The sequence below is a fragment of the Nuphar pumila genome, chromosome 2 (assembly GCF_984573655.1).
Source record: "Nuphar pumila chromosome 2, dmNupPumi1.hap1.1, whole genome shotgun sequence".
Taxonomy (NCBI): domain Eukaryota; kingdom Viridiplantae; phylum Streptophyta; class Magnoliopsida; order Nymphaeales; family Nymphaeaceae; genus Nuphar; species Nuphar pumila.
In genome coordinates, this window is record NC_143250.1 from 48,863,733 (window position 1) to 48,880,019 (window position 16,287).

Sequence of the window (16,287 nt, forward strand, 5' to 3'; positions counted from 1 at the left end):
GAGTGTCCGGGTACACCATAGACACACACACCAAGGAGCCTCACGAAAGCCACCACCTACATACCATACCAACACCAACAATCTGGCACCACAAACCATAAAAGCTAAGTACAGGGGAGTGATGCTCCTGGGAATGAAGTTGACCACCACCAAGTCTAAACATGACCTTGGCCGAGGCTATAACCAATCTCAAGCTCCTCTTGCACAAAAATGACAAGGGTGAGTGTCATGCCATCACTGATATGTAAGCCATCGGAGGCCTTGTTGGTGTGCTACGAGCCTAGGAAGCACAGATCCAACTGTATAGGAGACCATCACGATGCTGCTCAATCATCTTCAGCCACTGTTGCAACAGCCTCTCCAGCAAGCTCCTCCATGTCCTTCAGAGTGATGCCACTGACTTAACTTTCTTCAGAGTGGTGCCACTGCTTCAGCACTCCGTGCTCACTCTTGCCCTGGTATCTACCATGGTCATCCACCACCAGGCCACACTCAGCAGGCAACAGAACGTGCCACCACCTCCATCCTCTCGGCATCACCATCTTCAACCCCTTCCCTTCACACCACCACCCCTCCCCCACTTCCCCCTCTTTGAGATTGGGGTTTCATAGATGGGCAGTAAGAGTGGTGAGGGGGGCGATGATTAACTCACATTTTCAAAACGAAGTTTTGGAAAAGCTTGCTATTTTCCATAATATTTTAGGGTCCGAAAATAGCATTTTGAAAATGTGTTTTGAGGGATCATGTCAGCCAAAGACACTCGAAATAATTTTTGAGAAAGAATAGTTCTCAAGACTTTGTTTTGAATGCCATCCAAACAGCCCTAAAGACTGAAAGCAATCCTGAGAATCTCTTGTCACGTGTAAGCTTTGTATGACAGCAGATGAAGAATCAGTTCATCGCACCAGATAAAAATGAATCATTTTATAGAAAGTGGTATCAAAATATATAAGCATTTGATAGAACAGGTCTGTTTTGGTGATCTCTAATAGTTATTTCTTCATCTTCCTATTATCACAAAGGTGGCACATTGTGCTATTTATATTCAATTCCCATAAACAAAAATCTAGATGTGTCCAATATGATTGAAGCAGACATCATATTTTCTCAGATGTATTTGATGAACACAGCACAGTAAATTACTTAAACAACTTAGAACCAGAAAAAAAATATGTACCTGAGAGTTCCACCGCATTGACTTTGGAAATGATAGATCAGAAATGATATGTGGTACACATTCTGCCAATACCTAATCCCATCAAATTAAAGATTTAGGCAGTTACTAGATGGCATTATAGACAAAGGCTCCCTATATTGAAAAAATAACTCTATACTCTCAACTAACATGAAGAGCATCATCCACCTTCAACACTGTCATATGATCAGTCTAATTTTGAACCATTCATCATAACCATGCCGAAACATTAGGCCCACCCTGCAATATATGGTCATTGTGCTAATGTGATCACAACATCAAAAGGTAGCATTTCCTCATAACACAATGACCACATAACAGCAATTGCAAGACAACAAGATGCACATGTCTGTAGCAACATTTCAAAAGTCCACTGATGGCTAAACCTAGGGCATATAAACTTGACCATGCACTTAAGCTTCCCTTTATACAGTAAGAGCGGAACATGGGCAAAGAAAACCACATATCAACATTATAGAAACATTGTACTCAAATGGTGAACAATATCAAGATATATGGCTAGCAGTAAGAGAGAGAGTGCACACAAAAAACACAATGCTTACTCAAAAATGACAGCATAAATGACAAGAACAGGTGTACAGTCCGTGGAATTGTTAAAAGGATACATAATTTTGTGTGAGCATGAATCAAACATACTAGAAACTTGAATACACCATGTAAACTGAATGAAAACCTACTAATAATTGGCTAATCGCATGTACAAGAGAAGGGGGGAAAGTGATCTTGGATAGACATTTTTTATGGAACTCAAATTCTGCCAGTCTGTGCACATGTTCATGTCTGCGATGTGGTTGGTGAGACTTATTGCCATTGTGATGACTAATAAAAAAATTCAAAACTAAGAAATTTTCTTGAACTTTTTACTTATTTCTGGTGATCAAATGTCTTTTACTAGTGTTGATCTTAGAATTTTATACTGGCTTGTGCTTTTTTACTTGGAAGGTGTATGAACCTGATGGTCTCTTGCTATCGATTTGTATGATGGGCAAGATTGCTATTTATGGCATACAATCTGTCAAATCCAAGATAAATATGTGGTATTTATTGGATTTTACATCTTGTATTTGGATTTTTATCAGATAAGATGGATTTTTGTTGCCATATTATGCATGACTAATCCCAGCTTTAAGTCAGGTCTTCCAATACTTTGTATTCTCATATGATCTCCACGAGAAACTAAAATTCTCGAACCACATTCACTATGTGAGGTCTTGGTTCGTGGAGTCATTTCAAAGAAGAGACATAAAGTGCGTTGGAACCCTCAGTGTTTCTGTACCATTTGTGCATCTATGCAATATGCACATCTTATGATGTCTATGGGATATAGCATTTATGTGAAATATGCCAGCTCTATGGCTAGAAGATACTGGCAGCAATTTGATGGAGATGATTTCACATTCTTGTCCAACTGGTCCAGTAACTGGAACCATCATAGATTACCAGTGAGTTTGGATATTGCATTGAAGGTTTAAGACGGATGTTGTGGTAATGGGATTTAAGGGGATATTTCCCAATGTTCCCTGGTATGGAAATTCTATGCATCATCTTGTAACTGGAATCATGCTTGATGAACTAGTCAGCTTGAGCTTGTTCAACCCTCCACCAATTATTAAAAATGTACGACAAAAGGGAAATTGTTAATAAAACCTAAAAGTCCCTTTTCCACATTCAAAAGAAAAGGAATTTGGACATCTCACAGTTACCAATACAAAATCTATGAATCACCAAAACAAGATTTCAATTCCAAAACCAAATGTATTAACAAGGATCAAAAGAAAACTTCAATATTGTGTATAAAGAATTTCAACACAATATGGATTTCTACAGATGAAACACACTACAAATCATTTCTATACTAAATTAATTAAATACTCCTATATACTACTGAAAATTTATGAGACAAAGATAAAGAAGGACAAAAGAAAAGACTTCCCTTTTGTACATCAAACAAGTAAACATCCTGCAGTCGATTCGGAGGAAGAAAAGGAAACATGAGTAACCAAAGCCAGATATTATTTTGATGACAACATACAAGCACATGCAAATGAGGACACTTGAGTAGCGACAAAAAATACATTGAATATAAAGCAAAGAACTATTTCTCCCAATCGACAACAGTAGAATTTATGAAAATCTAGAACAATGGTCAAAACACTCCAACAGATCCACCAATAAGAAAAGGAAAATGAACAAAAAAGACCTCTATTTGCCTACCTCAAAAGCATGTCGAACAGGCACCCTTGTTTTGACAAAAAGATAGCTTGCCTTCCCTTAAGAAAAACAATAATATTAGGACTCAAAACGATAATAATAGTTACAACTGAGGCTTCAAAATAAAGTCAAATAAATCAATGAAGAGAGGTCCCTTCAGATGACAGTAGATAATACACCCTAAATGCCTATGAAATGTGAAATAGGATCTCATTGGCATGGTTTAAGTATAGACTAACACTGTCTATTTCAAATATAAGATTCAGCAAACAAGGAAGAAATATTATAAGAACATATGATACACTAAAAGCAAACAAAATGGAGGAATTAATAAGCAAACTAAGGAACAGGCAAGAAGGTGCAACATACGAGAACCATACTTGCTCCCCGAACTGTCAAACATGATACGATTAAAAAAAAGATTCACAAACTTCACTCATCAACATATGCATGTGAAAGCCTTTTGAAATTGCTAGCAGTTCTCAGCAGTTAAAATAAAAGCCAAATAATAGAGGTAAGAAATTTATGTGTAGTAAGCAACATACTCCTTGTTGGATGATTAGTTGAACAGTCGATCAATTTTAGGGAAACAAACAAAAGAAATCACAAAATAGAAGACAGTACACCAAAAGGGGTGACCAGAAGGTGCCTGAAAACAGTCTACAAGAAACTAGAGAATGATTCTCTGAGAATCTAATGCATCCAAATATATTCTCACCGGATGTTTAGGTTAGGTGGGGTTCCACAAATGCATACCAAAGACCGTTTCAAGGCCACTTATTTTGAGAACAATGCTTTGGAATCAAATGCCAATATGCGGGTACGCGCAGACGAATCGTAGAAACAACTGAGACTAGTTCGGGCGTCTGTTATTCTATGTATCTTTAATAACCCGAATAGCTAGTTGAGTCTGCTCCTAAGATGACGGCTTTCAGTCACTCGAGCATCTTGCCTGTGAAGGTGATATCATTCTTATGTGTTTACAGCATTGTGCATTTAGCATTGTTCGAGGTCATATGATTGTCTCATCCGATCATCGCAGTAATAGCGTGCAGTGCACGACTACAAGTACTCTACGATGAAAGGGATATAGTTCCTCAATAGGAGCCTCAACAAAAGTGTTTCGCAAGGATGTAATGTTTCTCAAACTTTACTTTTGACATTATTTATCTTTTGAAACAGCCAATAACTTGTGCCAACATTGGGCATGTACTTTTCTAGAATCTCATCTGCTATCGTGGTATCTACATGTCTCGCATGACTCGATACTGACCTCGATAAACGAGATACGAGTTTCTCAACAGAACTCCCGCTAAGAACTTTGCTCAAGCCCCAATTCGGGGTTACCCGAGATATGTCGGATAGACGAACAGAACCAGCCAATCGCATCCTTCCAAATACTTCGATTTGGGCAGTCTTTGATGCTTTTGCGCAACTCCCTAAATTCTAAAGTCTATTTTGCAAGACTGCTCACTCAAAAAGCCAGGATCTTTGCTAGGGATCCCTCTCCTTAGACGAGGATGTATCGTTAAGCCCCTGACTCAACTCTAATCGCAAGAGCAAGAGCGGTAAATGCCCATTCATCCTGTTAAAATATATGTAATATATATATTTATATATATATATATATATATATCCTTCACTACCCGATAAGGGGTAGTTCTGTAAACTCGCCCAATAGGGGCATTTTAGACTTTTTCCTTTTCTTCCTTTTTCCTTTTTCTTTTTCTATTTTTTCTTATTTCTTTTTTGTCTTTTTTTTTGTTTCTTTTGTGCATTTAATGCACAGCCATTGGGGGCCCCAACAAAGAGTCGTTGGGCCCCCAACGGTCACAATTGTGACCGTTGGGAGACCAACGACTCCTTGTTGGGACTCCCAATGGTCCCTCTCTCTTGCTTTTCTCTAACTCTCCCTCACTCCTCTGTTGCCTATAAATAAGTGGGGTCTCCCCCTTTGTAATGTGTGGCTTCTTCAAGCCCTTTAGTGCCTTTATAAGATTTTATGCTTTCTAGCCATTATTGGCTTTTGTGTATGTCGTCTTTTGGACTTGTTCTTTGATTTCTATGTGTGAAAGTCCATTGTAGGACATACATTTCTTTTTCGCATATTTCATTACATGGCATCAGAGCCTTAGTTGTGCTCTTGATCCATATAGCTAGTTGTCTAGTTTTATCTCTCTCTTTGTTTGTCCTCCATTCTTGATTATATAATGGAAGGAGAACAAAAGATTGATCTCTCCTTCAAGCTTAATGGTACTAACTACATGATGTGGGTCGCCGCCATGGAGAACAACCTCAAAGGTAAAAAGCTTTGGGGATATGTTATGGGCACCATTAGGGAACCTCAACTTCAACTTACAAAAATAGATGGTGATCAAGAAAAGGCTTTAGAAGGAAATGCTCGCATGAAGGCTATTGAAGATCACCAATCCAAGGTAGAAGATTGGGAAAGTAAGCATGCAAAAATTCTTGCATGGTTCATGAATAACGTGGAGCTAAAGATTTGCGCCAACATTACTAAATTCCGCGTAGCAAATGAAGCATGGTTCTTTATGAAAGGTATGTATACCCAAAAAGACCTTGCTCGTCAATTCTTTATCCAAGAAAAAATCCGTACCATTAAGCAAGGTGAAATGTGTGTAAGAGATTACTATAGCACTCTTGGACCTTTATGGGATGAGCTATCCCTTCTTGAACCCAAATGGGTATCTAGTGAAGATGTCGAAATGCGAAGAGCACAAATGGATAAAGAGCACTTTTTTCAATTTTTACATGGGCTTAGGCCCGAATATGAACAAGTTAGGTCCTCCCTTCTTCATAGATCAAAACCGCTTCCACTGGAAGATGCCATAGCCGAAATATGCCAAGAAGAAACACGTCTTGGCATGATTAAAGGAGAAGATGAAGTTTTTGCCGTGTCTAAACCCGACAATCATATGAAAGCTTATAAGCCTCCACGCTTTGGGAGGCAAAATAACTATAATGGCAATTATAGGAAAGTCATTTGCCATCATTGTCAAGAACCGGGTCATATAAGACCTAATTGTCCAAAGATAAATGAACCTCCAAAAGGTAAAGTTGCTATTATTGAAGAAATCCCACAAAAGAAGGAGGAGCCAATGAAAAGGAAAGAGTCCTTTTTCCTTGCTCAACTATCCGAAGCACTTCAAATTCTACTCAAATCGCCGTCAACTTCGAGAGCCGCCATTGCCTCTTCTTCTCCTCCAGGTACGCCTTCTTGGATTCTTGATTCTGGAGCATCTTTTCATATGACCCCTATTGAAAATGGACTATCCAATGTATGTAGCAACTCCAAAAATTCTTTTGTTTCCACCGCCGATGGTACCTCTTTACAAGTTAAAAGTTTTGGAACCTTAGACTTTTCAAAAGATTTTTTTTTGCCACATGTAAGAGTAGTACCTCAACCTAATTTAAATCTTTTATCTGTCTCTCAAATATGTGATCATGGATGTGAAATCTCCTTCTCAACCAAGGATTTCTCAATACAGGATCTCCAGTCCGGGAAGCGGATTGGGCAAGGCCATAGGAGGGGAGATCTCTACTACATGAACAATTTGAAACTTCCCACTAACTCATTTTGTAATCATGTCCAAGATAAAAATATTGAAACTTGGCATCAAAGACTTGGACATCCAAGCTTCTCAAAAATGTACTCCTTTCCTTTTGAAAAAAAAAATTTGTAATGAGAAACATTTTGTTTGCAAGGGTTGTATTTTTGGAAAAATGAAATCCACCCATTTTCCAAAGAGAACATTTGTGTCCAAAAAACCCTTTGAATTAGTTCATTCGGATGTTTGGGGTCCTTCTCATGTCATATCAAAAGGAGGATACTCATATTATGTTACTTTCATTGATGATTTCACTCGATATGTGTAGATCTATTTTCTCAATCTAAAATCCGAAGTTTTTAATTTCTTTAAAAAATTTCATATGATTGTCAAAAATCAATTTTCAACTAATATCTCCATTCTTCGATCCGATTCCGGTGGAGAATATCTATCAAATGAATTTCAAGAATACTTGGAAACCAATGGCATTTGTCATCGAAGGTCATGTCCTAGGACTCCCCAACAAAACGGTCTAGCCGAGAGAAAGCATAGACACATCTTGGAAACCACTAGGACTCTTCTCATTTCCAAAGAAATTCCAAAATGCTATTGGGCCGAAGCCGCCTTAACCTCCACTTATTTGATAAATAGAATGATATCCTCATCCCTACAAAATATATCTCCATATGAAAAACTTTTTGAAAGAACACCCGATTTTAATAAATTAAGAATTTTTGGGTGTAAGTGTTTTGTCCTTACACATAAAAGAGATAAGTTATCTCCCAAAGCTATCGAATGTGTGTTCTTAGGATACGGAGAAAATCAAAAAGGTTTTAGGTGCTTCGATCCCAAAAGTAACAAACTATATGTATCCAAAAATGTTACCTTTTTAGAAAATGAGAACGGCTTTGAGAAAAATAAAGATATTGATGAAAGCGAATATGCTTTTTGTATTTGATCTTCTCTCTCAAGAAGATGTGACTCCTCACGAAGAGGATGTTCATAATGATTTAGAGGATACTCCTCTTAGTAATGTCGAAAATGGAAGTAATGATTTTGAAAATAGGTCAATTCAAACCTATGCTAGGCGTGGTCAAGAAACTCCCATAAGCGCTTTAGAAAAATATTTTCAAAGTTCCAACATAGAAGAAACCTCTTTAAGAAGATCTAGCCGAATCTTCAATCCTCCTAATAGGTTTGTTTCCTATGAGTCCCTAACACCTAAATATAGGGCATGCCTAATTGCATTACACTCTTATCATGAACCATCACACTATAATGAAGCCAAAAACATTCCTTAATGGGTTGAAGCCATGAAACTAGAACTTAGTGCCCTTGAAAAGGCTAAAACTTGGGAAATAACTTCATTACCCACTGGAAAGAAGTCTATTGGATGTAGATGGGTATTCAAAATTAAAGCTAAAAGTGATGGGCCATTAGAACGTTATAAAGCTAGGTTGGTAGCCAAATGATATGCTCAAGAGTACGGAATAGACTATGAAGAAACCTTCGCTCCCGTAGCTAGAATGACTAGTGCTAGGACTCTTATTGCGGTTGCATCCGTTAAAAAATGGCCTATCTATCAATTGGATGTTAAGAACGTATTTCTTAATGGTGAACTAAGTGAAGAGGTCTATATGGATCCTCCACCAAGAGTATCTATTGGTGAAAACAAAATTCTTAAACTAAAAAAGGCACTTTATTGGTTAAGACAAGCTCCAAAGGCTTGGCATGATAGATTTAGCAATGTAATGACTAGCCTAAATTTTCGTTCATGTTATACTAACACTGCGTTATTTATGAAAAGTGCAGGGTCCTCTATAGTTATTCTACTACTATATGTTGATGATATGATCATCACTGGAAGTGATGAGCAAGGCATCCATGATATTAACAAAAATTTAAAAGAAAATTTTGACATGTTTGACCTTGGTTTCTTAAGATATTTTTTACGTATTGAAGTTGCATATTCACCCCTAGGGTATATTCTCTCTCAGATGAAACTTGCTGCTGACATTTGTTATAAGTCTGGAATTTCAGATGATAAGAAGACAGAAACCCCTGATGTTATCAATGCAAAGCTAAGGCTGGAAGATGAGACACTTCTTGAGAATCCTACTCCCTACCGTCAACTCGTTGGGTCTTTGACATACTTATCCATCACTCGGCCAGACATAGCTCATGCAGTTCACTCCGTCAGTCAGTTTCAACATGCACCTACAACTGTGCACATGAGTGCAATCTTAAGGATTGTCAGATATATTAAAAACACCATAACTAAAGGAGTTTTTCTTTCATCCTCATCATCCCTTGATTTAATTGCTTATACAGATGCTGATTGGGGAGGAAATCCCAATGATAGAGTCTCAACCAGTGGTTTTTGTGATTTCTTAGGTGACTATGATTTCTTGGAGATGCAAGAAGCAGCATAAAGTATCATTGTCCTCAACTGAAGCGGAATATCGTGCAATGGCCACTACAACCATGGAGCTTGTGTGGCTTAGAAGTCTCCTCTGTGATATGGGCATCGTCATCTCAACTCCTTTGAAGATGTGTTGCGATAACAAGAGTGCTATCTATATTGCAAGCAACCACACCTTCCATGAGCGTACTAAACACATTGAGATGGATTGCCACTATGTTCGAGATGAATACCTAAAAGGAACCATAGCACTGCCCTACGTCACATCCGAGTACCAGTTGGCGGACTTCTTCACCAAAGCTCTTGCAGCTCCTCGTTTCATGTTTCTTCTCAACAAGCTTTCTGTTGTATCCCTGTAAAGCTTGAGGGAGGGTGTTAAAATATATGTAATATATATATTTATATATATATATAAATATATTTATCCTTCACTACCCGATAAGGGGTAGTTCTGTAAACTCGCCCAATAGGGGCATTTTAGACTTTTTCCTTTTCTTCTTTTTTCCTTTTTCTTTTTCTATTTTTTCTTATTTCTTTTTTGTCTTTTTTTTGTTTCTTTTGTGCATTTAATGCACAACCATTGGGGGATCCAACAAAAAGTCGTTGGGCCCCCAACGGTCACAATTGTGACCGTTGGGAGCCCAACAACTCCTTGTTGGGACTCCCAATGGTCCCTCTCTCTTGCTTTTCTCTAACTCTCCCTCACTCCTCTCTTGCCGATAAATAAGTGGGGTCTCCCCCTTTGTAATGTGTGGCTTCTTCAAGCCCTTTAGTGCATTTATAAGATTTTATGCTTTCTAGCCATTATTGGCTTTTGTGTATGTCCTCTTTTGGACTTGTTCTTTGATTTCTATGTGTGAATGTCCATTGTAGGGCATACATTTCTTTTCCGCATATGTCATTACACATCCTCCACGAGGATGCCTTTATAGCACATGAATGAGCGAAAACTTAAGCGTCATCTGCAATGGCAAGACAGTAACGAAACATTTGCAAAAGCAAGAGCATGGGCGCAATGCGCGACGGCAAAGGAAAGACATGATAGAAAGTAAAGGACAAGGATTGTGAAACCGCGTCCTTGACTTAAATGTGTACTCATATAAATATATATATGTGCATATATATTTATTTAATTGTCCTTTTTAGTTAATTGAACTCAATTCAATTGTTCAAATCCTCTGTGGAATCTTCTCCTACCTTGGGGAGTTGCGAGATTGCTAGTGTCTTTGGGTGTAAGCGGTTGACGGCTCAGGCCGCAGGGCGCGAGCTGGATCTATCGCACGAGCTGCAAAAGCGAGGCGTTAACATGCTATCTCAATCTTAAAAGTAGAGAAGACAGGGGTGTTGTTGTTGTTCTGTCTTGATGAAGCAGAGGCGGGGGTAGCATGCCTCTGCGAACCTGCTTTCAGTGTAAGATGCAGGGGCAGGGGCTGCGAGCTCCTGCTGACCTGTTGTCATCAAGAAACCGGGAGGTAGGGGACAGAGGCAAGGGCTGCACCCATGCCTGACGATGGTTCAAACAGAGGCAAGGGTTGCACCCTGCCTGCCGGAAGGACAAAGAGGCAGGAGCGAGGCTCTTGCCCGCTAGCCACAAAAAGGGAGGCAGAGGGCTTCGCCCCTGCCTACCGAATACGCAAATAGGCAGGGGCTTGGCCCCTGCCTGACGAACACACAAACAGGCAGGGGGTGAAGCCCCTGCCTGACGCCAGAGGAGAGGGAGCAAGAACCCCTCCCCTGAACAAGGAGGGTCGCAGCCCCTCCCCTGAACATCGAGGGTACAGGGAGGGGGCTCGACCCCTCCCCCGACCAATAGAGGGAGGAAGGGGGACTTGGCCCCTTCCAAACGAAACACAGAAGCAGGAAGGGGGTTGACCCCTTCCCTGTGCAATAGACAAGTAGGGAGGGGCTTGACCCCTCGCCTTGTATAAAAGACAAGCAGGGAGGGGCTCGACCCCTCCCCTAACATAAAGGGACCGAGGACGGGGCTCCTCCAACGTACTACGAAGGCAGGGAGGGTCGAACCCTCCCCTGCATAGCACGTAGACAGGGAGGGCTCGATCCTTTCCACGCAACAAACAAAGGCAGGGAGGGTTGAACCCTCCCCTGCGCGACAAAAAGGAGACAGGGAGGGCTCGATCCTCCCTGTGAAAACAAAAGGGCAGGCAGGGGCCCCAAAAACCCTGCCAGAACCCTTCTCACAGGTAGGGATGGCAGTGGGGCGGGGCGGGGGACAAGGTCTCCACCCCCGCCCCGCCTCAAGATTAGAACCTCCACCCCCCCCCCCTCCATCCCCGGCGGGGATGGATTTTAACCTCCACCCCCGCCTTCATCCCCGTTTCATGTCCTCCATCCCCGGTTCAAGCGGAGATGAGGCAGGGCGGGGCTATTGCGGGGAAAAGTGGCGGGGACGGGGATGAGGCGGAGATCGTGGCAGTGACGGGGCGGGGCGGGGAAAAGTGTACGTCCATCCCTGCCTCCATCCTCGAACGGGGATGGATTTTAACCTTCGTCCCCGCCTCCATCCTCATTTCATGCCCTTCATCCCCGGTCCAAACGGGGCGAGGCGGGGCCCCGCTTTCCCCAGGTTCACTGCCATCCCTACTCACAGGTGGCAGGGGTTTTACCCCTGCCGAGCTGTCGGCAAAGTGGCAGGGGCTAGAGCCATTGTCGGACGGCCATTCCCTGCCGTAAAAGACCGACAGGCAGAGGCTTTTGCCCCTGTCGATCGACAGAAGGAAGAAGAAAAGAAAATGGGAAGAGGAGGCAGCAGAGGGGTGCGCACCTAGGCTGCCGACCTTGGGTTTCCGAAAGGGAGCTCGGGTCAGGGTCGCCTATGTCGATCCCGTCAACATGAGAGGTGAGGGGTGGTCACCTGAGGGTTGTCGGACAGAAGGTCGTTGGCGTTGGCAGACGAGCGAGAGAGAGTGAGAAACAGAGAGGGAAAGAGGTGGTGGGTTGTCGGGGGGTCTCTGGTGAGCAGAAACGAGAGGGGGATCGGGGAAGAGAAAGTGGAGAGAGAGAGAGAGAGAGAACGAGAGAGCAGAGGGGAAGGAGGTTTCGAGAGACCGCCCCCCCCCCCCTTTGCCGCTGCGTGCTTTTATAAGCATGCAACCGACTAACCACCGGATCTGGGTCGGGTCCTGGTCCGGATCTGGCCTAAGTCCAATTTTTTTTTCCGAGGGTTTTACACAATCTCATGTGAGAGGCTTATTTCATCACAAAGAACATATGAAGTAATACTGTGATAAAAGGGTGACATGATATTTGTCGAAGAAGCCCCAAAAAATGAGAGATTGATAAAGACTTCCCACAAGAATAAGTAGGGACAAGAAAGATTGAGCAGCTTGGAGATGGAACAAGGCTTAATGATGATAAAAAGATACACATACAGATTTAGGAGAATTATCCTAAATGTAAAACAAATAAACACAAAAAGGAATAGAAAATAGAATAACTTTTCACACACTAGGAAAAACACTTCACATTTTTATATCAACAAAGAGATTATGTTTTTGTACCAGTGTTATTAAAAACGCGCCTCAAGGCGCAAAAAACGCGCCTTGCCTCAAGGCGAGGGGCTTTATGCCTGGAGGCGCATGTACAAAGCGCAAAAGCCCCGAGGTGTGCGCCTCATACGCCTTGATGCGCATGCCTCGAGGCGAGGTGTCCCTCAAGCCGAGGCGTACACGACTCGAATTTTTTAGTCAAATGAGGGTCAAAGCCCTCATTTGACCAAAATTAGGGTTTTTTTACGCATTTTTAACTAAGCTGCTAGTAAAAAGGGCATTTACTACCCTGTTCAAGCCCGTTGAACGTAAGTACGTCCGGCAAATCCAACACGGCTAGGTCTTTGATCCTAGGGGTGGTTTCTATGTGTAAATATAAAAAAAAGGGCATGATAAATGCACAGGCAGTGCCAGGTAGGGGTGTCAATGGGTTGGACCTATGTTAAAATGAGTGGGTCCATACCTGAATCCGACTAAGTAATGTAGGTATCGGATCAAGATTCGGGTTTAACCGGATTTTTATAAGAAAAACTATACCCAAATCCAATAAAAATTACATAAACTAGACCCAGTCCATACCTGGCAAAATAATATTTTTAATTATTTTACATTGAAAAATTGATAATCTTACTGAAACTCCGGTCATACCTAGTTTGGTATAAAATTTTATAAACCATACCCAACCTATATAATAATCGAACCTCATGGGTCCAACCTGAATAATTAATCAGAATCCCATCTTTGCAACCAAACCCTGGCCCTATAAGATCCAATATGGGTCAGGATCGGGTCATACCCAATCCATTGACACCCTTAGTAGCAGGTTCACCAATTTGCAGTCTAATAGACACTCGAAGCAACCACGTTAATGAAGTTATTGAGATTAGTTGCTTCGTTTCACAGAAAATTAATATCCCTGTGTCAACTTATTCAATGTATTCAATTTCGTAGGAGCAATAATCTCTTCTAGAATGTGACGTTAAACCCTTTTAGTGGCAAAATCAAGTCATGCAATTACATGCAGTCACAACCCTATATATATATGGAAATGAAAACATGCATTTTCTTTTATATATATATATATATATATATATATATATATATATTAACATTTGGTTGTTAATGCTAAAATGCATTTTCTAATTATGACATGATATTGTTAAATGCTAATATGCATTTCGTTGTTAATGTTAATTTTTTATTTAATGAAATCTCATGTTTTATTTCTTAGATACTTACATAGTTCAAGTTGTTGCATTAATGTTATTTTTACACGTTAATCAAATATTTTTCAGTATTTATTTGAGATTTTTTATTTCTTGTTGGTTGTTGCTTCATCAATAAAGAATTTTTTATTTATTTATAATTTTAGATATTTTTTATAGTTTTTTAAGTTTTAAAAAAAAACTTTGAGGCTTACGCTTTACTCCTCGCCTCGGATTTTGGCAGAGAGCCTCGCTACGCCTCAATGCTTTTCACAACACTGATTTGTACATATACAACATAAACATGTGCATGGAAGCATGCTTATCCATGCACATGCTCAAGTATACAAACATAAATGTGTCCCTAAAGAAATCTCGATTTTTATGCAACAAAGAAATCCAACATCATTATTCCCAAGTTATTTATGTGTCCATGGCAATGCCTAATATAGGCCACCAAGTTTGGTTTATGGCAAGAATTATCAAAACATATTGGCAGAAATTTTAACAATGTGATTGATAATAGAGTTCTAAAAAACAAACAAACTGGCAAGCTCTGACTAGAGACAAGGCCTAGTAGAATGAAAAAAGCAGCAAGAACAAAAAGATGACCAGTTAAACAACAAAATTTTCAAGCAAATGCCGGATGTTCAAAATGTTGCAAGAAGCTACATTAAAGAGTTTTATTGATATGAGGTGAAGGGAATGGAATGAAACTCAAATATAAAAATGTTGAAGCAGGAAGATGTTAAAAACACACAAACACCAGAAGTTCACATGGCACATAATTTCTTTTTGAAATTTTTGAACTTTCAGAAAAGCAAATTTTGAATGTTGTATGCAAATAATACATGGTTGGACAAAGAATTGGCTCACCATCAGTTTTCTTAAACACAGCATCCAGTGATACACCATACCTACGGCAGAACCCCTCAGCCGCCTGCCAATGAATTGATTAAAGAAGATGAAGCCCATCACCGAGTATAAGTTCATAACAAAAAAAATAATCAATTCCATCAACTAAATAAATGGCTAATACCTGCAACAAAGTTTTAGCACCAAACATCATAAATTGTGTCCATATAACCACTAAAATTATCTAGTCCACTGTATTTATTTAACAAACAAATGAAGATTTGAATATAACAAAATGCCAAAACAAAAGAAATTCATTGAACATAACATGAAGCACAATCATATAAAAAATTTAACATATGTTTGCTGCAGTAGAAGAAAGGAGAGAGGTAATGAAGAAGAAGAACATGCAATACGTAATCCGCTATCTAATGCTATTTTACAAAAATAGTTGACTACGGTATCTAATGCTATGTTACAAAAATACCCTTCAATAATAAACATGTGTACACAATTATGACTATGAGGGTAGCGCATATACATGTAATATGACATTTTGTAACACTCCCTCTTAAATGTGGGATGATAAGAACGCAATCATTACAAGTTTGAAAAGAAATGGTTGGAATGCCTTCAAGGGTAAACTTTTGGTGAAACAATCCGCTATCTGACTAGCGGTCCCAATGTACCACAATGATATGATCCCTTCCAAGTAGGTTATGCGAGTGAAGTGACAATCTATCTCAATGTGCTTCGTCGTCTCAATCAAGGCAAGAGATTCCCACAGCTGCTGCATTTCTGAATAAAAGTCCTGAACGGACTTATTTTCTTGCCTTAAAGAACGCAAGTCACGTATAAGTTGATATTGTCTTGCTCAGTTTTCTTGCATATATATTTGCTTCAAGTAGGCTCATGCATCCTTAGATTCTTGAAACTTTGAAATATTCATAGCTATTTTCTCCTCGGCAGACCCAAGAATCTAAGATTCTACCCCTGTTATTCATTTTTCACTCCTTATCAATGTATCATGACTAGGATCATCCTCCTTAGGCTTTACACTAGTACCATCCAGGCACCCCGCCCCCCCCCCCCCAAGCCCTTGGCACGAAACACCAAGAGTTGAGCGGATGTCACTTATGGACATGCACAAATACAATGACCAGTTATGGGTCGATAAAGAGAACACAAATCAATTGCTTATGGGCACAACTCACACATAAAAAATATGAATTTTATCAAAGGCAAATGCCTTGAGAAAGCACAAAAAGAGAGAGAGGTTTTAACCCCTTTATATTAGGGGTGT

General features: G+C 40.1%; 1 protein-coding gene across 1 annotated transcript in view; it reads right to left on the reverse strand.

Annotated features, from left to right (window-relative positions):
• Positions 1–16,287, reverse strand: part of EDD1 (glycine-tRNA ligase) — a 211,065-nt gene that overhangs the window by 148,050 nt on the left and 46,728 nt on the right. Inside the window, exons 16-18 of the mRNA XM_089995743.1 lie at positions 15,006–15,069; positions 3,431–3,486; positions 1,178–1,249 (exon numbers count right to left, since the gene is read on the reverse strand). Of these exons, the coding sequence (XP_089851869.1) occupies positions 1,178–1,249; positions 3,431–3,486; positions 15,006–15,069 (192 nt within the window). The remainder of the gene's footprint in view (positions 1–1,177; positions 1,250–3,430; positions 3,487–15,005; positions 15,070–16,287) is intronic.